The 26055-nt window shown below is 39.1% G+C and overlaps 1 protein-coding gene across 10 annotated transcripts in view; it reads right to left on the bottom strand.

Annotated features, from left to right (window-relative positions):
• The window catches only part of GARIN2 (golgi associated RAB2 interactor family member 2), a 36077-nt gene that overhangs the window by 3515 nt on the left and 6507 nt on the right, over positions 1–26055 (bottom strand). For 6 of the 10 annotated variants that reach the window (XM_045451311.1, XM_045451313.1, XM_045451316.1 and 3 more), the window contains exons 2-8: positions 22961–23124; positions 22789–22876; positions 19433–19595; positions 16939–17138; positions 15483–16017; positions 12421–12671; positions 2941–2969 (exon numbers count right to left, since the gene is read on the bottom strand). In XM_045451311.1, coding sequence (XP_045307267.1) covers positions 2941–2969; positions 12421–12671; positions 15483–16017; positions 16939–17138; positions 19433–19591 — 1174 coding nt within the window. In that variant the 5' untranslated portion in view covers positions 19592–19595; positions 22789–22876; positions 22961–23124. Of the gene's footprint in view, positions 1–593; positions 977–2940; positions 2970–12420; positions 12672–15482; positions 16018–16938; positions 17139–19432; positions 19600–22788; positions 22877–22960; positions 23125–26055 lie in introns of those variants that run through there. The other 4 variants (XM_045451317.1, XM_045451314.1, XM_045451312.1 and 1 more) reach the window with 4 other exon arrangements.

The raw sequence follows: 26055 nt of genomic DNA, 5'->3' as shown, positions 1-26055 counted from the left end.
CATCATTGCCTTCCAGATTTCCTGTAATTCATTTTCCCAGCTTGTTTCATGGACTCATTACCTCCTAGTTAAGTTGCCTCTCAAACTCTGTCGTCCTTAGTTGTTGTTTTTTTTGTTTTTGTTTTTTTCTCTTGTCCCCAAAGTAGTCAGTCCAATAAATCTTGTTAACTGCATATTCACATCCTTGTTTCCATCTGGCTTTTTTTCCCCTCCTAGGTTCAAGACTGACACATTTCACCCCGGACCATTATAATGATTTCCTACCTGTAGCCTGCTGCAGCTCTCTTAGAGATTGCAATCAGAGTAATCGTTCTAAATTTTTTTTTTCAACGTTTATTTATTTTTGGGACAGAGAGAGACAGAGCATGAACAGGGGAGGGGCAGAGAGAGAGGGAGACACAGAATCGGAAACAGGCTCCAGGCTCTGAGCCATCAGCCCAGAGCCCGACGCGGGGCTCGAACTCACGGACCGCGAGATCGTGACCTGGCTGAAGTCGGACGCTGTTCTAAAACATAACACTCATTTCGTTATTTGTCTTTCAGTGGCTCTTACCTGCCAAAAGGAGGTCTGTACTATCCAGACTCCTTAGATGACCCAAGACTTCCATCATCTGGATCCTGCTTTGCTTTCCAGCTGCATCTCTCACTATTCCTAAATTGAATATGCCCAACACTGTCTTATTTTTCAATTTTGCTCTTACTGTATCCTGTACCCAGGATATTCTTATTTCCCTTTTCCTAACTCAAAGACTGCTTCCTTCATAGACTCTTTCATGATTTTCTCTCTTGAGCTAAAACTATATTCTCTACTTTTCTCTGAAAGCACCTATAACATTTTACTTTATGTTATTTGGGCCCATCTCTTGAGGCCAGGTGATGTCCTATTATGTATTTTTAATCTCTCTCAGAGTCTGCCACGGTGCCTCATATATAATAGATAAGGATCAAATGCTTCTTCAGTTCAACAAAACTAAGCCTGTGCCAGAAGACAGGTGAAAGAATCAGTCACATATGGAATGAAAATAAATGTATCAATATCCTACATTAATTATAAATTCCCAATGCATAAATAACTAGTGCTTCAGAATGTATGTTGTATGTGATTGTACTAATTATGTGTTAATAATATGCTAACATACTAATTATCAGTAATAAGGCTGCTGCAAGATTTATCCTTGCTTTTATTTTTATTTTTTTTTTTTTTCAACGTTTATTTATTTTTGGGACAGAGAGAGACAGAGCATGAACGGGGGAGGGGCAGAGAGAGAGGGAGACACAGAATCAGAAACAGGCTCCAGGCTCTGAGCCATCAGCCCAGAGCCCGACATGGGGCTAGAACTCACGGACCGTGAGATCGTGACCTGGCTGAAGTCGGACGCTTAACCGACTGCGCCACCCAGGCGCCCCTATCCTTGCTTTTAGAAAGTAAGATGAAAATATCTGGCTATTGGACATCTCTAGAATTTCTATAAATTTACTGTGATTTCATTTTGAAATAGAACTTGAGGTAAAAATTGGTAGGTGAAAATTCTATATATTGCAAAGGAGATTTTGCATTTTTCTTATAAACTACAATGGCATTTCCCTACAATGTTCTCAGGTTCAATACTGTAGATTGGAACTTCACATCTCAGTGAAGTTCATCTGGTACTTTTGGACACCAAAGCTCAGTGGTAAGGTCTACAGATAAAAATCCCATTTATATAAACACTATCCTCTAGTTGTTTGCTCTTCTTTGTAGGACTCTTGCAAATGTGACTGAGAATGCCTTCACGGGTTCTTGGATTTTAAAGCAGAAGTATTTTTTTTTCTCTCCATGATGTTCTTTTATGTGCATGACTGGAGCTGAGGCCTATCCACCCCTCAACTTAGACAGTAACTTAGAAGTAGGTCAGCAGGGGCGCCTGGGTGGCGCAGTCGGTTAAGCCTCCGACTTCAGCCAGGTCACGATCTCGCGGTCCGTGAGTTCGAGCCCCGCGTCTGGCTCTGAGCCATCTCAAGCCTGGAGCCTGTTTCCGATTCTGTGTCTCCCTCTCTCTCTGCCCCTCCCCCGTTCATGCTCTGTCTCTCTCTGTCCCAAAAATAAATAAACGAAACGTTGAAAAAAAAAAATTAAAAAAAAAAAAAAGAAGTAGGTCAGCAGCAAGCAAGAGGACAGATCTCCACTGGTGCCATATGACAAACCCCATGTTAAAAACTTGTTGCTAAGGGGCGCCTGGGTGGCGCAGTCGGTTAAGCCTCCGACTTCAGCCAGGTCACGATCTCGCGGTCCGGGAGTTCGAGCCCCGCGTCAGGCTCTGGGCTGATGGCTCAGAGCCTGGAGCCTGTTTCCGATTCTGTGTCTCCTTCTCTCTCTGCCCCTCCCCCGTTCATGCTCTGTCTCTCTCTGTCCCAAGAAAAAATAAACGTTGAAAAAAAAAAAAAACAAAAAAAACACAACTTGTTGCTAAGAAGTTAAAAGATCCTCAGACAGGAGAGTATGTAAAGAAACAACTGCTGAATAAAACATTAAATAGTATCACCCGACAGCAAAGCAGAGCCCCAGATACAAGTAAGGACTATACAATTGTAGATTTACCAAGAAATTTAGTGGTAGACCACTTTCCTTCCAAACCAGCAAGGATACAAGACCCTATTGTTTGGGTTCTGCCTGCTGAGCAGGCCTGGGAGTGGTTCATGCCCGTGAGCTGGATTCAGGGAACTGGGAAACTGACTCTACCAGCACAGAAAAAGTGCAGAGTTGCCTACCACTTGCAAGATAGCATGAGGACAGGCTTTGAAGAATAGTTCCTGCATGGTAGGACTCTCAGAATGGAGCAAAGGGGACACATCAAAACATCTAGCTGGATTCCTTTGCTCATAACTACTTTCTTCCAGGACCCAAGGTTGACTACTGGATACCAGAGATCACAAAGAAATGTAGTGGAATTTGTTCCATACCTGAAGTGCCTGAATCCGTTCTCATGCTCCTGCAAAAATAAACAGCACATTTCAAAATTTTGCCAGTGTAACCACAAATATTTAGAAAAGAATTACTAAGTAGGAGGTAACTGGCCTTTCCTAAATGCTTTGTAGGTGGTAATGAAACATGTGTAGCAAGCTAGGGTATTACATTATTAACACATATTAGAGTAAAATTACCTAAAATTCTGTCAACATGCAAGCTATCCAACCTGTAAAAGCCATAAAAGTGAATAGTATATAATGACACATAATCTATTTTTATTTTCTCTATCACCGGTCACTCGGTAAGGCTGTGGGCATCCCTATCCTGCTGCCTCTCCAGCGTTGGAAAACTCATTTGGGGCTGAGGCAGAGAGAAGCTAATCGCTGCTGCTCAGGGGCTTCCATAGAGTCTATTGTGTTGGGAATATAGGCCCTCATAGAGACGTGGGAGAAATTCTGGAATAGATGGATGCCTGGGGTTAGAAGGTGCCCACTTCTTCTGGCTTCATCACAATCTCTATGGCCCTGATGGAGGTGACAGCGCTTAGGAATCTTGCAGGCAAATGACATGCTCAAGTATTTGCCTAAGTTAGTACTTGGTTAGTTTACTTAGCTTACTGGATAAAATAGAAAACTATCTGTCAGGTGTTCAGACCATTTCACTTTCGGAAATGCCTTTGGATAACTAAGCTTTTGGATGTCTTTGGACAAAGAAGTTTTCTGCATTCCTGATTTTAAAAATTAATAACAATAATTAAAATACTTGTTTTCTTAACCTCATTAGCATGCTAAAACAAATTTTCACCAAATCTTTGTTTCTTGGCTACATTTTCAATAAATATTTTGGAAGCATGGCTGTTTGAGTAAAAAAAAAAAAAAGCATTTGGGAAGAATAATTACCCTCAGATAATAGCTTCCCAGATAAATGTATAAAGACATAATTATGATCCATTTTAAGAGGTCTGGCAAATACATCCAGTTGGAGGTCTACAATGGATCTTTCTGAAATAAAAGTAGATTAGTCATTTTCTAAGGCATTTGCAAATAAATTCTCCTGTAGCCTTCACCAAATAGGTTGGTGATTTAAATAAAGGTTGAGCTTAATGATAAAAGTTTTTGAGACTGAGAAATATTAAGTAAATGTACTTTAAAAAATTGGTGCAAAATTAAAATGAAGCCTGATATTATCCTCTTTAAAACAAAGGAAAGAGGGGCGCCTGGGTGGCGCAGTCGGTTGAGCGTCCGACTTCGGCCAGGTCACGATCTCGCGGTCCGTGAGTTCGAGCCCCGCGTTGGGCTCTGGGCTGATGGCTCGGAGCCTGGAGCCTGTTTCCGATTCTGTGTCTCCCTCTCTCTCTGCCCCTCCCCCGTTCATGCTGTGTCTCTGTCTCAAGAATGAATAAACGTTGAAAAAAAAAAAAAATTTAAAAAACAAAGGAAAGAGTCATAGTAGCAATATTGTCAAGGTATAAGAAGGAATAGAAATAGAAATGCTCTATAAAGTAAATCCTAAGGTAATGTTATAGAAGTCTCCATAGTCTTTCATTCATCCAGATCGAAACTGCTCAGTTTACATTTTAAAACTAATACATCTGAGGGCAAAATATTCAACAAGCTCATCGTTTAATTTTTTTTTTCATTTTCCCAAAGTACGCAGTTATAAAAATGTCACTGAAATCCATGGTCTTGGAGATGAAAACTAAATAGAACTTACTTATCACTTTCAGTGTCTTGACTTAATTTTACAACTGTCCCAGGAATAAACTGAATTCTATTCTGTTCTAGGATATTACACCTTTCATTCATAATGAACATTCTCAAATTAGGCTCTGGCTAGTAATTATGTTCCAGATGCAAATAGGCAATAAAAAAAGAACCCATACTTGATTAAATTGGGGTTAAAAGGATTACTTGGAACCCACATTTGTTTTTTGCTTTGTTTTTCTTTCTTTGTCCCCAGTACAGTCAGCAGAGAGAGGAAGCTGAGAGACTGAAAGGCAGAACCTTGAAGAAATTGGGATTTGTTAACCTTCACGATCCTTTTTATCTGTAAAATTCTATGATTTTTGCCATTTATATAGGGATTCATTTTCTCATTGTTTCTAATAGTGATCATAATAGTTAAACAAATCTTTGCACCTACAGAACATTTTACATCCTAAAAATTTAAGTTATACTTTTTAATATTTTAGTTTTATTTATTTATTTTTTACTTTTTTTATGTTTTGAGAGAAAGAGGGAGAGAGTAGAGGAGGGGCAGAGAGAGATGGGGAGAGAGAGAGAGAAAGAGAGAGAGAGAGAGAGAGAGAATCCCAAGCAGGCTCTGCACTGTCAGCACAGAGCCAGATGATTTCAAGATGTGTGGTTCTCCTAAGGATCACCCTTATTCCTTTGCTTTCCTTGACCCCTCCTTGGCCAGGAAAAAAGGTTAAAAAGAAAGCCAGCTTTGAGTAATTAATCCTCAGTTGCTTAAGATATTTTTGAGTAAAGGTTTTTGGTGTTGTGCTTTTTTGAGCCAGAATAGCCAAATTTCTTTTATCTACACTATTGGAAATGAAATGAATTATTAGTGATAATAATGACCATTTACTGGGCATCTAATGTGTCCCGAGATCGTTCCATACTTTTATTGCTCTATTTCTAAGAACGCTGCAACACACTCAGGTGCATTTACTGTTTCCATTCTGTTCCACTCCTTTAAGGAGTCCTCAGGATGTACTTATATTTGACTTCACCATGCTTTCTGTCATTCACTGTAGCAGTAGATTAAAATTACATAAGAAACACGAACAAGTCTTGACCCCTTGCAGAAGAATGTCTGATCTCTATCCAGGACAAATGGCCTGATGCTTGTTTTTGAGAAGATTCCAAGGAGAAAGATTCTACAACCTCCAGAAATTAGTTCCATTGTTTATTAATATCTAATCAGTAATATGCATTAATGCTTTTTTTATAGATTGGTTGATTGTCTGCTATATTGTTTTACTACATAATAAAGTTTTCTTTGTAAACTTTAGTTAAAATAATTTTCAGTTTAAATCCACTTTTTAATTTTTTTTTTTAACTTTTTTTTTTTTAACGTTTATTTATTTTTGGGACAGAGAGAGACAGAGCATGAACGGGGGAGGGGCAGAGAGAGAGAGGGAGACACAGAATCAGAAACAGGCTCCAGGCTCTGAGCCATCAGCCCAGAGCCTGACACGGGGCTCGAACTCCCGGACCGCGAGATCGTGACCTGGCTGAAGTCGGACGCTTAACCGACTGCGCCACCCAGGCGCCCCGAAATCCACTTTTTTAAATTTAGCCTTTAAATTTGGACTTCCTCATATGCTGAAGATGGTAATTGTCACCTATTCCCATTTTCTTCCTCAATTTAAATAGCTTTGATTTCTTTCCTGCATTAAAAAATATTTAAGTTTTGTGCCCCCCCCCCCCGGGTTCAGTTTTTGGATAGTATAGTAGAAAGATTACTTCAGAGGTATAGAATCATCTTTCTACTGTATTCAATGTAAGTCAAAGCTATGTTAGATTTATGTTCAGTCTAATCTAGAATCTGAATCCTCCCTTCCATCTCTCCCTTTCTCTCTTCCTTCCTCCCTACCTTTCCTCCCTCTTTTAATCTATTCTCTTTTTTTTTTTTTTTTGAGTAATTACCAAGCGCCTGGCATTGTGAAGTTTTTAATATCAGTTTATTTAATCCCTGTAACAACTACATGGTTAGTGTTATTTTCATTTTACAGATAAGGAAACTGAGACCTGAAAAAACTAATTTTTTTTTTTAATTTTTTTTTCAACGTTTATTTATTTTTGGGACAGAGAGAGACAGAGCATGAACGGGGGAGGGGCAGAGAGAGAGGGAGACACAGAATCGGAAACAGGCTCCAGGCTCTGAGCCATCAGCCCAGAGCCCGACGCGGGGCTCGAACCCACGGACCGCGAGATCGTGACCTGGCTGAAGTCGGACGCTTAACTGGCTGCGCCACCCAGGCGCCCCTGAAAAAACTAATTTAACTTGCCCTAGAGGAGGCAGAATTTGAACCCAGGGTTGTCTGACTGCAAAGGTCATTGTCTAGCTGCTGTGTCTTCCAATTAATGCATCCTAGCATCAGTTTTGATTTTTAAATTATACATGTAATTAATTGTACAATAAAAGTTTAATGGAAACATCTATCAAAAGCTACAACAAATATTAATTCCTTTAATCACCAACTATGTCCAAACACTGTGGTTTCTTATCATCCTGTCTGCAGAAATAAAATACCATTGTATATACATTTTTCAGAATTTCACACTTCCAGTTTGCAGTTCCTTATAGTCATATAGGTCTTTTTATTTTTTTTTTTAAGTTTTTTTTTTATTCAACGTTTATTTATTTTTGGGACAGAGAGAGACAGAGCATGAACGCGGGAGGGGCAGAGAGAGAGGGAGACACAGAATCGGAAACAGGCTCCAGGCTCTGAGCCATCAGCCCAGAGCCTGACGCGGGGCTCGAACTCACAGACCGCGAGATCGTGACCTGGCTGAAGTCGGATGCTTAACCGACTGCGCCACCCAGGCGCCCCTTTATAGGTCTTTTTATTGAAATTTTCTGATTCTTTTCCTAATGGGGATCTGTTGTTTCACTAAATTAACATACTATTTCCTGGTTAGCTATTCTTCTGCCAGGGGTTGTTTGGATTGCTTTCAGGTTTTAATTACAAAACAGTATGTTCAATTAAATTATTTTCTGTTTCAAATTACTTCTTTGCCACATGTTCCTTTAAGTCAAGGGGTATAACTATTTGTAGTGTGAATTGCCAAATCACTCTGTAGAAAGTTCCCACCATTTACAGTGTCCCCATCAATATTAGATGTAGTTAACATCTAATCAAAAGCCAAATGGTAAATGCTTAACTTGTATTTCTTTAATTATTAGTGAGATTGATCCCTCACTAAGTGTTTATTTGTCTTCTGGAGTAAATTTTCTATTCATAACTTTAAACCATTTGTTAATTGGATCCTTCACAAATTTCCATCAGCTACTTATATATATGGAAGGTAAAACCTTTATAGATTATTTACTATTATTCTTTTTCCATTGTATTGTTATGTATTTATTAAAATGATTTTTTTGGCAGATATTTATAATTGTTTTGCAATCAATCAACCTGAACTCTATTCTTTCAGAGCCCCACCTTGCTTTCAGATCTCTGTCCTTCCTCAGAGAAGCTTCCAGACCACTATAATATATCCTTCCTCCTCCTCAAATCACCTTCTATTCTGTTATCCTATTTTTGTTTTGGGGTTTATTTTTGAAGCTTTTTTTTTAATATTTGTTTTTGAGAGAGAGAGAGAGAGAGAGAGAGAGAACACGCACATGCATGTGCAAGTGGCATAGGAGCAGAGAGAGGACAAAGGATCCAAAGTGGGCTCGGTGCTGATAGCAGCAAACCAATGTGGGGCTCAACCTCACGGACCGTGAGATTATGACTTGACAGAAATCAGAAGCTCAGCCGACTGAACCATCCAGGTACCCAGTTTTATTTTGTTTTTTAATGTTTATTTATTTATTTTGAGAGAGAACGTGAGTGGGGGAGGGGCAGAGAGAGAGAGAGGAAGAGAGAGAATCTCAAGCAGGCTCCCAGCTGTCAGCACAGGGACTCAGTCTCACAAACCATAAGATTATGACCTGAGCTGAGATCAAGAGTCATACACTTAACCTGACTGAGCCACCCAGGCACCCCTCTATTTTTGTATTTATCACAGCACATTCCAGCTGGCATAATGTATTTTATTTGTGTATTATCTAGATCCACTAGAATGAAACATCCTATAACTTATATTCACAGCTGTATCCCCAGTTCCTAGCACAAAGAAAGTGCTCAGTAAATATTTTTGAAAGAATGAACCAAACTTTGCCATTGAAAATTTCTTCTGTTGCTTCAAAGGAAAAGAAGTGATGTTTCTTATGCAATTGAGGCAATTTCAACTGTTCCATTTTCTTCTAGCTTATTTTAGTTTTAAAATATTTTATTCTTTTGGAGTACCTGGGGGCCCAGTCAGTTGAGTGTCCAACTTCAGCTCAGGTCATGATCTCACAGTTGGTGAGTTTGAGCCCCCAGAGCCTGGAGCCTGCTTCGGATTCTGTGTCTCCGTCTCTCTCTGCCCCTCCCCTGCTCACTCTCTCTCTCTATCAAAAATAAATAAACATTAAAATTTTTAAAAAGTATTTTACTCTTTTCCCATCTGAAAATTTTTTTGTGGTGCAGCATAAATCTCTGACATTTTGTAGAGTTTTGCTTTTTTTCATGTTTTTTTTTTGAACCTCTATCAGTTTGACTCAGTTTTATTGTCTTAATGTCTATATCCTAAACTTTCTGATGGCCATTTAATTATAATACGGCTTAAGATTTTATACAACTGAGTCCCTCGATATATTCCAGCACCAAGTTTCCTTGAGATTCTTACTCTTCTCTTTTCCACATACTTTTTATATTATAATTTCTATGAGATATCCTATTGAGATAATTGGTATTATATTAAATTTATAAATTAATTTAGGCTTTATCATCTTTGTTGTCTTAAATATACCTACCCAGATAGAAAGCTTGTTTTTCCTTATTGAAGTGTCTTTGGTTTCTGCCACTAGAGTTTTGTAATTCCATGTATACAGGTCTCTTATCACTCTCACTAAATATTTAATTTTTATTGCTGCTTTTGAAAAATACATTCTCTTTTGTCAATGTATTTTTGGTTTGTTAATAAAAATCATGAAACAAATGATATTTTGTGAGTTTATCTTCTAATCTGTGACTATCCTAAAGTTGTTTACAAACTAATATTTTTGATGATTGTCAAGTTTTCTAAATATAAATTTCCATTTGCAAAGAGTGATTTTTAAAAATCTCATATTAATCATATTTCTTTGTCCTATTGCAATTGCTAGACTCCCTTAAATTATATTACATAGAAGTGTTAATAAGGAACATCTTTAATTTATTCTAAGTTTTAAGTAGAACACTTCTATAATTTTTCATTAAAAACAATTTCTTCATTAAATTTCTTGGGGCACCTGGGTGGCTTAGTTGGTTAAGCATCCAACTTCAGCTCAGATCACGATCTTGCGGGTTCCTCAGTTCGAGCCCCGCTCTGTGCTGACAGCTTGGAGCCTGGAACCTGCTTCAGATTCTGTCTCCCTTTCTATCTGCCCCTCCCCAGCTTGCACTCTGCCTCTCTCTATCTCTCCCCCGCCTCTAAAAAATTAAACATTAAAAAAAAAAAAAAACCACAATGCTGTCTCTGGTTGGGAATAATTATTTAAAAAAAATTTTTTTTTTAATGTTTATTTTTTGAGACAGAGTGACAAGCAGCGGAGGGGCAGACAGAGGGAGACACAGGATCCTAAGCGGGCCCCAGGCTCTGAGCTGTCAGCACAGAGCCGGATGCGGGGCTCAAACTCACGGACAGTGAGATTGTGACCTGAGCCAAAGTCGGACGCTTAAGCGACTAAGCCACCCAGGCGCCCCTGCTCTTCCTTTAAATAATGACTTATATTTCCTTAATTTCATGTTAAGCGCTTGCTACATTTTGCCCGCTAAGATTCTATGAATTTAACATTTATTGTCTTAAGTAGGGATTAATCTAGAATTTTATTTCTGGTCAGTCTTTATAATCCAAACAAATTATTTGCTTCAAAAAATTAGGAGAACATAACATAATTTTTCTATATTTAAAAGAGAACTTTACATTAAATAGAGATAATTCTTAGAATATCTAAGACCCTGTCCAGTAAAAGTCACAACTATGTTTTTCTCTTTCATGGGAGCTCCTGGATGACGTTGTTCTATGTTCTCAAGTTGTGACTGTGCCAGTTTTGCCTCTTTGTATTTTTGTTAAAGTCATTTATTTAACTTAGGGTTTCAAAGCTATTAAAGAAAAGCTGTATGTAATATTTCTCAATAACATTTTACTATTGTTCTTGTTAGTTGATGATGACCTCTAAATTTCTAATTTTATTATTAAAAAAAAAGTTGTCCAATGGTTTGCCTGTTTTGTCATTCTTTTTGAAGAACCAGCCAAACCCTGTGGAACGTCACATTACTAATAATTTTTCTCGTTTATTTATTTATTTATTTATTTATTTATTTATTTATTTTTTGCTTTGTTTTTGTTTTCCCTTGCTCCTTTTTTATATTTAAAAAGAATTTAGATAGGGGCTCCTGGGTGGCTCAGTCACTTGAGTGTGTCCAACCCTTGACTCAGGTCACAATCTCCAAGTTTGTGGGTTCAAGCCCCACATCAGGCTTTGCACTGACAGTGCAAAGTCTGCTTGGGATTCTGTCTCCCTCTTTCCCTGCCCCTCCCCTGCTTGTTCCCTATCTCTCTCTCAAGATAAAAACAAACAAACAAAGAAGAATTTAGACATAGTTCATTACATTCCCTATTTTCAGTCTTACTATTGTAAGCATTCAGACCTCTGTGTTTTTCTTTGGTTTCTTTTTAGTAGTTACTCTGAAATGATTGGATTAACTTTTATCTTTAGAATACATCAGTGCTCCTTCACATTCAGCTTGCAACTGTGTATTAAAATTATGAAAATATTTTTTTCAGATTATTAACTTATTAGTTGGAAATGTACAAAAGCATGAGAAATACATAGAGGAGAAAATAGAAGTATAAAGATGAAAGAAAGAGTTCCCATAGTCTAACTCCAAACTGTGGACACTGATTCTATCCTGTATTCTTCAGCCACACACAATTGATACCAGATAGACTCAAATGTGAACTGAAGGGTGTGAGAAGTTGATAGGGAAATAAAAATTTGACAAGGTTAAACTGAATGTGGATAATTTAGTTTTTTATAAAATTTTATTTACTTAAAAAAAATTTTTATACATTTATTTATTTTTATTTTTGAGAGACAGAGAGAGACAGAGCACAAGTGGGGGATGGGCAGGGAGGGAAGGAGACACAGAATCCAAAGGAGGTTCCAGGCTCTGAGCTGTCAGCACAGGGCCCAATGCAGGGCTCGAATTCACAAACCACGAGATCATGACCCAAGCTGAAGTCAGAAGCTCAAATGACTGAGCCACCCAGGCGCCCCTAAATTTTTATTTATTTTTGAGAGAGAAAGAGAGAGAGAGAGAGAGAGAGAGAGAGAGAGAGAGAGAGAGAGTATGAGCAAGGGAGGGCCAAAGAGAGGGGGAGACACCGAATCTGAAGCAGGCTCCAGGCTCTGAGCTGTCAGCACAGAGCCCATTGTGGGCCTTGAACTCACAAGCCGTGAGATCATGACCTGAGCCGAAGTTGGATGCTTAACTGACTGAGCCACCCAGGCTCAGTGGATAATTGAGAGTTAACGATGGTATCATTCAATTACATTGTATTTACAGTTGAGACTGTTCAGTAGCAAGGGCCAGAGTTGCGGGGACCTTAAAGCACACACTTAAATTACTTCACGTCTTAGCATCCCTGATATTTCCCTGCCTCACATACCTGGATTCCTCAGCCTTGAGAGCTGTGTTGCTAAAATCAGTTGTCCTTATTTCAGATGTTCTAATAATGCTCATCCTTTTGAATGAATTTATGTCACTTTCTTCTGGAGTCAAAGTAGAATGAAAACATCGTTCATCTTCGAAAGTCAGTGTTACATTTGAGATGGTGACATGTTTTGAGGATTCTTTGCATTCATTCTTAATTTTTGTATCTCGTAGACACCCAGGCTTCAGAATGTTTTCCATTTTTTCCTTTGAAAATAATAAACAGCAGCAAATCAGGTAACAGAACGGTGTCATACAGAAATAGATGATTTCTGGAGCAATATCTAATACAGTAATCATGTCATTCGTATTAACTGAGTGCCCTCGAGTGCCTGGGCGCAGTAATGAGGGAATGACGCTTGGTGTTGTGTGGCCACTGAGGAGGCCAGGCGGGCATCAGAGGCTTCTAGTGTGGGACCTGACACAGCCCATTCAGAAGCTCATGTGGTCAGGCACACCACTGTCACCTCACACGAGAAAACTAGTATTTAATTACAGCATTTCCTCTTTCTGAATTGTCGGGGCATGGAAGGTTGTCTAGAAATGCCTTGCCACCTGCTCTCCAATCTAATGTTGCTCTTTATTTAAGAGCATTTACCAGGTGACATGAGTTGGGAGGTTCACAATAAGACAAAAGCATTTATTTCTCAAAAGACTTAGAACCAATACCTAGAACTAATACTATAAAATCTCTCCTGTTGTCTTGATTTCTTGGTTTCTATTAATGCATCACCTCTCCTCACCACTCACTGTCTTCCTCAGAATCTGTCTCGGGCCTCAGAGGAATTGGTCAGTGGGTCCTAAGGACTCCGTCTGTCTGACATCCCTCATACCCGCACCCTCCTCCTCCCATCAGCACCGCCTAGTCCATCGCCTCTCCTGACTTCCCTCGAAAATAATACAATACTCTTCTTCCTTAAAGAAAACACGTTTTTTTTCCGTAACACATACTTACTGTAGAATATTTAGAAAATCCTGGAAGATATAAAGTGAAAGGGAGAATATTATTGTCTGCTTAAGGCCACTGGCCAGAAATAACTACTCCTATGGCACATGTCATTTAGTCTTTGTGCCCATTTATTTATTTTGTAAGTGTCTTCTTTGTGATAACATTTCAGTTCTATATCCTAATGATTTTATTAAAAGCATTCTCCTCATGTCATTAAAAATTGTGTAAAACTGCTTGAATTTTTTTGAATTAAAAATTATTTCTATTGTAGGAAATAGAAAATTCAGAAAAGTGTAAAGAGGAAAATATTAATCCCAGAATCTAGAAATAAACTGCTGTTAACAGTATGACTTTCTCACCTTCTATTGTTTGTGAGCATGAAATGTATTTTCATGTAATAGGAATCATACTCACTTTTCACTCAACTTTTCCCAATCATGAAAATTTCTGCAAGAAAAATTTTTCCAACAATTTTAATAACTACAGAGTAGTCATTCATTTAATAGATATTTACTGACTGTCTATGGTCTTGCCTGATACTGTCGTTGCTCCTGAAAAAAATAAAGAAGGCACCTGTCCTTTGTAGATTTACATTAGTTTAGCAATTCCCCTGTGGTGGATATTTAGGTTACTTTCAAATTTTTGTTCTTTCATTTTTACCAACATGGTATAGATACAGTATAATTAACGTCTTTACAGCTAAATCCTCATTCTTATTTCTGATTAATTCCTTAAGAAAGATTCCTAAAAATGGAGTCACTGAATCAAAGGGTATAAACATTTTTAGGTTCTTGATTCATAATGATTTCAAGAAAGTTTGGGCCAATTCTCATCCCTACCACAAACCTATAAGAATTCCAAGTTGACCACATCTTTACTAACACTGACTATTTTTCTTCTTCTTTAAAAAAATTTTTTTTAATGTTTATTTATTTTTGAGAGAGACAGAGAGGCAGAGTGTGAGAGGGGAGGGGCAGAAAGAGAGGGAGACACAGAATCAAAGCAGGCTCCAGGCTCCCAGCTGTCAGCACAGAGCCTGACACGGGGCTCGAACTCATGGACTGCGAGATCATCACCTGAGCCAAAGTTGGATGCTTAACTGACTGAGCCACCCAGTGCCCCTATTTTTATTCTTTTAATTAACAGTTTTATAGGTTATTTTTCCCCCAAGTTTGCATTCCTTTGATTACTAGTGAGGTTAAATTTTCTCCACGATATTTATTGCAGTTGCTTCTCCTGTAAAATATTTATCCTTGCCCTTTATGACTTTTCTCTTGTGGGCCCCATGGAGATTTTCCTCAGTAGTCCTCAAACTTCTCTCTTTACCTACATTCCATGTTACCGTCAGATTAACCTTTCTAAAAACACAGCTCCTTCACTCCCTCACACAGAGGTTTTTTACAGTTAAAGTTTGCCCAAAGAGCAAAGTCCACGCTTCTTAATTTGGCATTCAAGGTTTGCAGACAACTTTCGAATCCTATCCCAATATTTTCCGTATATATTATGCTCCAGCCAAACTGAACTAACTGTTCTTGGATATGGCTCTGTGGTTTTTCACTTTCTGGCTTTTTCTAAAGCAACTTACTTCTTTTGGTATTTTATTTTTCTATTTCCACCCTCACTTTTACCCACTGAAATTTCACCCCATCCTTCAATGTAGTGTGTACTTTTATATACATTTAAACTTTAAAATAGCCCTTACATATCAGTATCCTCACTTTGGAGATGAGGAAACTGAGGCTCACACAGCTTCAGTGGATTGGTCAAACAGATACGCAGCAGGGTAAGTTTCCAACCCAAGTCTTCTGACCCTGGTCCCAAAGTTCTTTCCATTCCACCACAGCTTTCTGATACTGGGTTAAATCTGATGGTAAGCATGGTCACGCCTCTTTCAGGATATGTCTTACAACTCCTTTATACTGGGGCTCAGGGATACTATCTCATTAAAATTACTCAGAGCACATTTCACAGCATTTTGATAATCAATGTCAAGGAGCTAACCAAGAAGGGTGATCTTGGTTATCACTCCTGTTCTTGATTATTAAGAATGAGTCTTCCATATCACATACCTTTTCCTCTTGCTTGGCCCTTAGTATGTCATCGTTTTCAAACACCACTGTAACCTCCGAGTTGCTTGGGACATCACAGACATCCGTGACTTCTGTGACTTCTGTGACAATTTTTATATCTGGGGCCTCTGTGACCTCATTTTCTGGAACATCTGTGACGTCTGTGACATCGGTGACATCTGTGAATTCTGAGAAATCAATGCTTTCTATGGCATGTACAGGGTCTGAACATGTGTACATGTGCGGGGTCTGTATGGCTGCAAATGCTGCAATATCCATGATGTCCACTGAACCTGTGATATCTGTGCTATTGGTGATTTCCGAGAGGCTTGAGACTTCTGACAGTTTGGAAGCTTTGGCTTTCTCCTGATTCAAGAGGGAGATGAGTTCCACCCATTGACAAAATAGGGTGTCCTGTTTACATGCAGGGGCACAGAGCTGCAGGTAGTAGGCTCGACCACTGACCAGCTTTACTTTGAGGCGCATATTCTCAGCATCGTGCACAGAAAGAGTCACAAACTGTAGAGGGAGAAACCTGCAAACAAACACAAATGTCATCTGGAGGCCTGATTGGAGACCTGTCAAAAGGCTTTTCCTTTTATGTTGCATAACAGTTGTGACAGTGAGATTCAGGGAAACAGGCTTGTCTCCCAGACGGGCCTGGGTTGGGGCAGGCACAAGGTTGAACAGTACCTTCTTGTGGCCACCATGTTCCCAGGTCTTGTCCTTAGCTTTTGAGGCTCAAAACTTTGATTTTTAGTACATGTAACCAGGCTCCTGAGGGCCATCTCGCTCAAAGCATACTCCTAAGACTCTGATGAGCTTAAAAAATCAGAGTATCAACTATTTATCTTGAGAAGTTGTCCTACTTAGTTAATCCTGGAAAGCTGAGAGAGAAGTTGAGTGATTGCTCTAGGTCATACAGCAAGTTAGTGGCTTGAGACAAGACTAGAGCTAATCCTTTTTTTTTTTTAATTATTTATTTTTGGGAGAGTGCAAGTTGGGGAGGGGCAGAGAGAGTGGGACAGAGGATCCGAAGTTCTGCACTGACAGCAGCAAGGCCGATGAGGACCTGGAAGTCACGATCTGCAAGCTCATGACCTGAGCCAAAGTTGGACGCTCAACAGACTGAGCCACACAGGTGCCCCAAGACCAGAGCTAATTCTGATGGAGGCTGAGATGCTGGGGAAAGAAGGACATGCCCTAGAGAGGCAGTTTATTATGAATCTTCAGTTCCTGTTACTTAGGTTTAGTTTTTAAAAATTAACTACCTGTTTGACTGCCAGCTTGTCATAAGCTATTTTCCCAGACTTTGAGGACACGACTCTATCATTTGTCACACAGTGCAAGTGAGATGCTCCCTTGGAGCAAATATCATTGGTGTTTCTATTTTCGGTTTCTCAGGGGTAAAGCATGTTTTCTGAGAGATCCTTAACCTCTTCCCTTTGTAACTCACCTGGTGAGCACCAGGTTCTCTGGAGAAGGAGATGTCAGGAGCCTTTGAAATAGGGGTTCTGAATCTTTCCGGGCTTCAGGTGTCAGATGTGCCAGAAGCATCACATTGGGGGTCTTGTGGGTGCTACTGGAAGAGCAGATGCCTACAGTCACCCAGTTGGCTCGGTTGTGAAGGTAAACGGATTCACCTCTCCTATTAACCTAAGGTAGAGAACAGGAAGAGGAGTTTTGTGATAAAGTATATGGCCCCAACAACCTGGCTTACCTGAGCACTGCAGAAAATAATGGAGAAATGAACCATGATGCATTTGTTCAATCACTTGTTGATGTGAATTCTTAGAAATATCACAGTGTGGGATGCCTAGGTAGCTCAGTTGGTTGAGCGTCCAACTTCAACTCAGGTCATGATCTTGTGGTTCATGAGTTCGAGCCCCACATCAGGCTCTGCTGACAGCTCAGAGCTTGGAACCTGCTTCAGACTCTGTGTCTCCCTCTCTCTCTGCCCCTTTCCTGCTCATGTTCTGTCTCTCTGTCTCTCAAAAATGAATAAACATTAAAACATTTTTTCAAAATAAAAGAAATATCACAGTGAATGGACGGACACAGTCCCTGGGCCATGGGGGTTCTGTCAGGGAAGGTGAACATTAAGCAAACATGTCACTAATCATTATTGCAAGAAGTATTCCCAAGTACAAGGTCAGGGTGCTGTGCTGTGAAGCATATAACAGGAGACTTGATTTAAGAGGAGATATAGGCAGTGGTGTGCTGGTAAATGTATAACAACTATCTCTTGGAAGATATGCATATGATAATTACATATTTTACTGCTATAAAAGATGAGTAGCACAATTTACAAACAATGATATTTACAATTTTCTTCATTTTAAATTCAATATAGTCAATTGATTCTCACACAAGTCTTCACTGACCTTTGCCAAATTTTTATATCCATAACCTCAAGAGCATAAATGATAGTAAAATGTAGTAAAATAATAGGAATGATGAGGTTTGAGTATATAAGTTTATACAATCTAATTTTTAATAATGGCTGTGTTAAACAGTAGACTTGCAAACTTCCAGAACACTTAGCTGCTCCAGCACACCCTGGACATAGGGTCAGAGAAATCTCCCAGAGGAAGAGACCTCTCGCTGAGACCTGAACAATATGAGATTAACTGACTGGACAGGAGAACTTTCCAGGCAGAGGAATAGCATGTGCAAAAATCCCCAAATCAAAGAATCTTGGCCAGTAAAAATCTCTGCCAGTTGGAAGATGAGAAGACTGAAAAGTGGCTAGACAGGGATGTGAAGGAAGCCAAAGAGGGGCAACACTTGGTTTCTCAGCTGTACGTTCTCAAAAAAAAAAAAAAAAAAAATCACTTAAAAACAGATATACTCAGAAAAAGGTTGTAGCCCACACTATGGACCTACCCAAAGCCATGCCTGATTAACAGCATTCAGAATTCATCCAGTATTTGCCCCTCAGGGATGGTGCTCCAGCTCTGGGGTTAAATACTGATAAACCTAAACTGGTCATGGTGATTTCATCCCCTTGCCAATGCTTGCTTTCAGCAGGGGCATGTGACCCCCTCCTGGCCAATGAGACACAGCAGGGGCCTCCTGGTGGCTCTGGGAACAGTTTCTCAGCCCTCACAGAAAGTTGCTAGGATGAGAGCATTTCGTCTGTTTCTGGCAGCTGTCACCATCCTGTTTGCATGTAATGTCCTGAGGGGAGCCAACCTGAGGGTAATAGAGCAAAAGGAGAGGACCAGGGTCCTCGATGACTCCATGCAAGGGAGCTGTGCTCTTTTACTTTGAGATCATTGTTCTTTTTTGTTTAAACTTGAGGCATAACCTGTGGCAACTTGCTGCCAAAGACATACTAACCTTGAGAGGTTGTGTACGTTGAAGGGAATAACTTACCCAGTTATGATATGGGGTGTGTCTGGTCTACAGGGTGCTAACTACCTCTCCCAGTGTTCATTAGAGCTTGCAAAAGGTTATTGGAAAAGGGTGCAGGAGGAAGTGAGCTCTTGGTTTTGGGGGTAGATTCCCGTGGTTCATCGCTTACATACAATACCCAGTGCTCATCCCAACCAAAATTCATTTTAATACTCAGTCATGTCATACATTTTATTCTTTAAAATGTCTTCTAAATCTAAGAAAGGAGCCATCTGAATGCTTTCCTGTGGTGGGATGTTTGAATTCATTGTAATTCCTTCATGTCATTTTGGGAAGACATGATAGAATGACAATTATGGTAGAGTTAGAACAGAATTCCCGGGTGAGAGTTTGCTGGGAAAAATTGAGGTGAATTTTCCTTTAACATTATAATTATTTTAGGTTGGTTAAAGTTCCAAAACTATTCCCTTTAACTGTCTCATGCAGTCCTTTATCACATTTAAAATAATTCTCCTCCCAATCTTTTCAGTTTCTTTGAGAAAATTAATTACTGAAGTTATTGGAACTTAATTCAGGGCTCAAATATGATTTACCTGGATAAAATTGCTCTCTAATATGGGAGGAGATACAAAAGGGGCATACTCTCCTCCATCCAACATATTTTGAAGATCTCCTGCATCTTGGAAGGGTGGGACGGAGATGGCATCTTGCTTATTGATCCTTGTGGTAGAGTTCCTATTGTTCTTCTTCATGGTGCTTACTCACAAACATCAGAGAGTCGAGGGGATGGGAATACAATGAACAGATACAGAGAAAATTTAATATGATGAAGTTGCCTCACTTACTTATTAATTCAACAAATTTTATCAACATCTATGATATGCCAGTCACTGCTTTGGGCATTGGTGATACATCTGAACATGATTGAGAAGATCCCTGTCCCCATGCAGCTTACACTCTATAGGAAGAATAAGCAACTTAAAAAAAAAAAAAAAAGGATACTGGATGATTAGAGCTCTCAAGATTCTAGAAAAGATCCATGTAACAGAAAATGCCTGGGGAATGGGGCTGGCAACACTTATTTATTTGGGCAGTTAGGAAAGGGAAAGAACCTCTCTAGGAGGCCTTGAAACACACACACCACATCCCCCAGACCATTATGTTCTGTCTTCCTAATTAATAGTACCACTGCTCCTGCCATCATGAAGAGTTCTCAAATCCTTTTTTGTGAGAACTGTATCAAAACTACACTACACTGAGAACGTCTTTTCCTGACCATTCACCCTTGACTGATCCTTAGCTCTTGGATGAGGATTTCTAACCAATGACTGTTGTCTATCTCCTCTGGTCTCTCGTTCTGGCTCTCTCCCCAGAAACTGCTTCGACAATGAAAAATGGCTATACATCATTGGATTTCGCCTCTTATCTACCAGAAATGACAGAATTCCAGGAAGGGAACATGGTCTCAGAATGTAATTCTATTCATATTTTCAAAAGATCACCCTTCCCTTTTCACAAGTTCCCTGCCAGTTAGAGTAAGGTTCCTTAACCAGCAAGCTGCTTATGTGTTCTGCCTCAGGTGTATAGTTCCACCTCAGTCCTTCCTCAGAGACTCTTTTTTTCCCTTTTGCTCAAGTGAAGGGGTAAGTAGTGAACATGTCTTGCTGCTGTCCCAGCCAGGGTCATGGGATGCAGACACCACTGCTACATGACATCCCATTAAGCATATGAGTGTGGGCATGGGAATTCCCCATCAGACCTTCTGCTGGTGGCAACTCAATGCCTCCCTTCAACACATCTGTACATGAACATGGGGAAAGTAAAAAGAGTCTGGAAAAGCAAGGAAGTAAAACAGTCTAGAGTGAAGCCAAAATGGAAAAAGAATGAGAAAGAAAGAAAGAGCATTAAGGGGATAAAAATGGGAAAGAGATAAAACCACCACCACCACCATCTAAAACAGAGAGGATGGGAACTAAGTCCCCATACCAGGATTCAAACCCTCATAGTCTGACTGGTGGAGCTTATGCCACTGTCCATGGTTCAATTTTGCCTTGACTGCTTGGAAAGCAAGGACTTGGCAAGAGTTGGCAAGGGTGAGAGGGGTCAGGATAGGTCAGGACAGATGGAAAAGAGGAAAAAGAGGGAGCACCAAAGAATACAGAAGACGTCCTTCTTCCTATTCCCTTTTATTCCTGAACAATTTTGTCTTCAATCCATTAGCTGGGACAAAGAGAGGCAGGAATCTGTACTTGGGGGAGTGGGGAGCCTTGGCTCAGAACCCAAAGGAGGCAAGAACACCTCTGTTGTCAGGATAAGGGGAGTACAGTGTAAGAAATCAGAGCCTAGCAGGGTGAGGAGGGTGTCTGAGCAGGAGAGAGGATGGTAGAGGAGGAGGGTAATTGGTTATATACAGGGGAACTGGTCAAATAAAATAGGAAAACTTGAGAATCTATACTGATATAAATAAATGAATAAATTAAAAGTTTGGTGAGGAACAGAAATTTACATAGCTCAAAGTACCTTCCACCAGCATACTTACTAATTTTCAAGGAGGAAAAAGTAACTTTACATTGAAGAAGCCGTGCAGACACCATCATAGTGGAGTGGTGAATGAACAACATCAGTAACGGGACAAATCAAAATGGTGCATCATCTTATAGGATGCAATGAGGGCACAGAGCATTCCCTTGTGATATTCTTCCCAAGGATGCATGACCCAAATCCAACCATTAGGAAATATCAGACAGAGCCAGTTAGAGGGATATTTGACAAAATAATTGGCCTGTGATCTTAAAAAATATCAATGCAAGTCAAAGTCAAAGAAAAGACTAAGAAACTTTTTCAGACTGAAGGAGACTAAAGAAACATGATAACTAAATGCAATCGTGATTCTGAACTGGCTAGGCAGCCCATTATTGGGACAACTGGTAAAATTTGAATGGGGTCTCAGGATTAGATGATGGTAATATGCAACATTCATGTTCTGATTTTGATGGTTAAATTTTGGCTCTGGAGGAGAATACCCTTGATGGTAAGAAACACAAACTAAAGTATTTGGAGGTAACAGGGCATCAAGTTGGCAAATTACTCTTAAAAGATTCAGGAAAAAAAAGACCTTTGTAGTGTACTTGCAATATTTCTGTATGTTTGTGATGTTTTAAAGATATTAATGGAAATAATACTACAAGGAAAGAGGAAGTAAAAGGTATAGAGAAGAGGATGGGGGGTGTAAAAGAAGATCTAGAGAAGATGGACAGGTTCTGAGGGTTAGAGTGCAAAAAGGCTTTATTTAGCCACGGTTTCCTAGAAAAGACCTTTGCAACAACAGTAGAAGAATCCTTATAGTGGTTGGATGGTAGGAAAAAAGCACCTAAAGTCTCATTGCCATCTACGTTTTCTCTCTTTCATGACTTATCCAACAGCACAAGGCATTTATACCATCATCACTTTGTTGAAAGACAGTGAAACTGCCTTAACAGAGACAGAGGACACAGCAAGTGATCAAAACATCAACTGGATTCTTTGGGGCCTAAATATATGGGGGACCTTCTGGAACATGACAAGAAATCATTACAAAAGAGCATTTTTGGATGAAAGCAAGGTATAATGGAGGAAAGAAGACAAAGGTCAGCAACCCTTTGGGTCAGGGTGACAAGCAAAATCACAGCAGTTGTTCACCCTCCACTTTCAAGAACAGCTGTGATTTCTTACACTTATCTTTCTCAGCTCAAACTCTCTCTTCATGTTCTCCCTCTTGAGTTCATGTGTCTCCCTTTTGAGATCTAGAAAAGTAGCATTCTTGGTCCACTGAGTTTCCAGAAGAGGAAAAGAGGCAAAGACAGCTTGGAAAGGAGAGGAAAGGAGACAGAATGGAGAGAGAAAGGGAAGGAGGGTATGTGACGATGTAGAGCTTAATACGGTCTCATTAGTATGCATCAACATATCTCACCTTAACTCAGGGCCAAGCCACAATCCTCTCTCCAAGACGAAGGTTTTAACTCATTTCAGTCTGGGCTTCCTCCTTTTCATGGTGAAGTCTTTTGTGAAGGAAACAAAAATAGAAAATAAAGTGCATACAAAGGAGGAAAATTTCAGTACAAATCCTTACTTTTATTTCATATCTGAGAGGTCCATGCCTTAGAAAGAGTTTTCCTAACAAAGCAAGGTGGGTGAAGTGCTCAGAGGGCTGCTGTTTATACCTGAGCTGAGCTGTTGTCAATGATTCTAATCATGGTCTTTTGGTGAGTGGAACCAGACAGTCACGAGTTCATAGCTCATGGTTGACCTGAAATTGCCAAATGGTAAAATCCTGGGCTCTTAAAGCAAGTAAGATATTTGATAATGTGACAAAGGAAGTAATATAGACTCAAATAACTATTGTACAATGGAGGGTCATAAGAAACCTGAATTATTTTCTTCCCATAAAAAGCCAGAGTAGCCTATATTACTAACTTTCCAGCTCACTATTTTGTCACTTGTGTATCGTTCTCCATATTGTGCTTGCAGTCACTACAGACGATACTTTTTTCTCTCTGTAAAATTCTGATTTAAATAACCCCTTTAGGAATACCTGGACAAGGTAAACCACAACCATAATAACTACAGAACTCAATGCCATAGGCCAGTGTGGAAACTGGTATAACTGGGACTATAAAGGATTCTGGAGTCAGACACATCCACGTTCATACTCGGGCTCTGTCGCCTACTTTTGTGGCCTTGGGCATGTTACTTAACATCTCTGAGCTCAAATTTCTCATCTATAAAATGATGATAAAACTACTTAACTCAATAGAGTGATGTATAGGAAACACTGAACACCATGGCTGTCACATAGTGAGCACCTGAGAGCTTATATTGGTCTACTGACACCTGCCCCTCTGTCAAAAAGTATAATTTACTCAGCATTTGCTGCCCTGGGTTCCCTCTTGCTCACTTATAGTTTCATATTTCCCAAGTTTCATTCATTCTAAGAAACATTTTTCCTCAGCTTAACTCTGAAATGGAATGTTCCTTGTGATCACTCAGCTGGTGGTGGTGGCGGGGGGGGGGGGGGGGGGGGAATTGCATGGTGGTTGCTATTTGGCTGCATATGCGCAAATTTAATTATGGTTATTCATGTTAAATTATGTACATTTATTGTACTACATGGGTTGCATTTAATTGTCATTTAAAATGTGTTTCTAAATCAAAAGATACTTCGGGACAAATGAAAATGAAAACACAATAGTCCAAAATCTTTGAAATTTTGCAAAAACTGATCTAAGAGGGAAGATTGTACAGGTCTACCTCAAGAAGCAAGAAAAATCTCAAATAAACAACCTAACCTTACATTTACACCTAGAAAAAGAACAACAAACAAAGCCAAAGCCAATAGAAGGAAGGAAATAATAAGTATTAGAGCAGAAATAAATGAAATAGGGACTAAAAAATCAATAGAACAATGAAGCCAGGAGCTGGTTCTTGGGAAAGGTCAACAAAGTTGATAAAAATTTAGTCAGACTCATCAAGAAAAAAAAAAGAGAGAAGACTCAAATAAAATCAGAGATGGAGGAGGAAGAATAACTAACAGCACAGAAATACAAAATATTATAACAGAATATTATGAAAAATTGTATGCCAACAAATTGGAAAATCTAGAAGAAAAGGTTAAGTTCCTAGAAACATATCATCTTCCCTAACTGAATCCTAAAGCAATAGAGGAAGAGACCAATTACTAGCAATGAAATTGAATCAGTAATCAAAAAAGTCCCAAAAAAGTTCAGGGCCAAATGTCTTCACAGGCAAATTCCACCAAACATTTAAAGGAGAGTTAAAATGTATTCTTCTCAAGCTTACCCAAAAAATAGAAAAGGAAGGAAAACTTCCAAATTCATTTTATGAGGCCAGCATCACCCTGAAAACCAACCAAAGATACTACAAAAAAGAATAAAGCTACAGGCCAATACCTCAGATGAACATAGATACAAAAATCCTTAACAAAATATTAGTAAACCAAATCCAACAACACATTAAAATTATTCACCATGATCAAGTGGTGTTTATTCCCGGGATGTAAGTGTTGTTCAATATTCACAAATCAATCAGTGTGATACATCACATCAATAAGAGAAAGGATAAAAACCATATGATCATTTCAAAAGATGCAGAAATAGCATTTGACAAAGTACAACATCCATTCATGATAAAAACCCTCAACAAAGTACGTTTAGAAGGAACATACCTCAGCATAATGAAGGCGATTTATGAAGAACCCCAGTTAATTTCATAATTAATGGTGAAAAACTGAGAGCTTTTCCTCTAAGATCAGGAACAAGACAAGGATGTCCACTGTTACCACTTTTATTCAATATAATACTGAAAGTCCTTCCCACAGCAATCAGACAAGAAAAAGAAATAAAAAGCATCCACATTGGTAAGGAAGAAGTAAAATTTTCACTACTTGCAGATGACATGAGACTATAAATACAAAACTCCAAAGACTCCAAAAACTACTCCAAAACTCCAAAAACTACCAGACCTGATAAATGAATTCAGTAAAGTTGAAGGGTACAGACAGAAGTCTGTTGCATTTCTATACACTAATAATGAAATAACAGAAAGAATTTAAGGCAACAATCCCATTTATAATTGCACCAAAAAGAATAAAATACTGAGGTAAACTTAACCCAAGAGGTGAAAGATTTGTTCTCTGAAAAGTATAAAATGGATGAAAGAAACTGAAGATGACACAATCAAATGGAAAGGCATTCCCCGCTCATGGATTGGAAGAATGAATATTGATAAAATGTCCACAATGTCCGAAGCAATCTATATATTTAATGCAATCCCTATCAAGATACCAATATTTTTCACAGAACCGGAATAATCCTAAAATTTGTGTGGAAGCACAAAAGACCCCAAATAGCCAAAACAACGTTGAAAAAGAACAAAGCTGGAGGCAATACATCCCGGATTTCAAGATACACTGCAAAGCTAGTAGTAATTGAAATAGTATGGTACTGGCACAAAAATAGACACATAGATCAATGAAACAGAACTGAGAGTCCAGAAATAAACCCACACTTTTATGGTCAATTAATCTACAATATACAGTGGGAAAAAGTCTCTTTAACAAATGGTATGAGGAAAACTGGATACTACATGTAAAAGAATGAAGCTGGACTACATCTTTATGCCATATACAAAAATAAACTCAAAATAGATTAAAAACCTAAAT

The sequence above is a fragment of the Leopardus geoffroyi genome, chromosome B3 (genome assembly GCF_018350155.1).
Source record: "Leopardus geoffroyi isolate Oge1 chromosome B3, O.geoffroyi_Oge1_pat1.0, whole genome shotgun sequence".
NCBI lineage: Eukaryota > Metazoa > Chordata > Mammalia > Carnivora > Felidae > Leopardus > Leopardus geoffroyi.
This window is presented reverse-complemented; position numbering and strand designations above follow the sequence as displayed.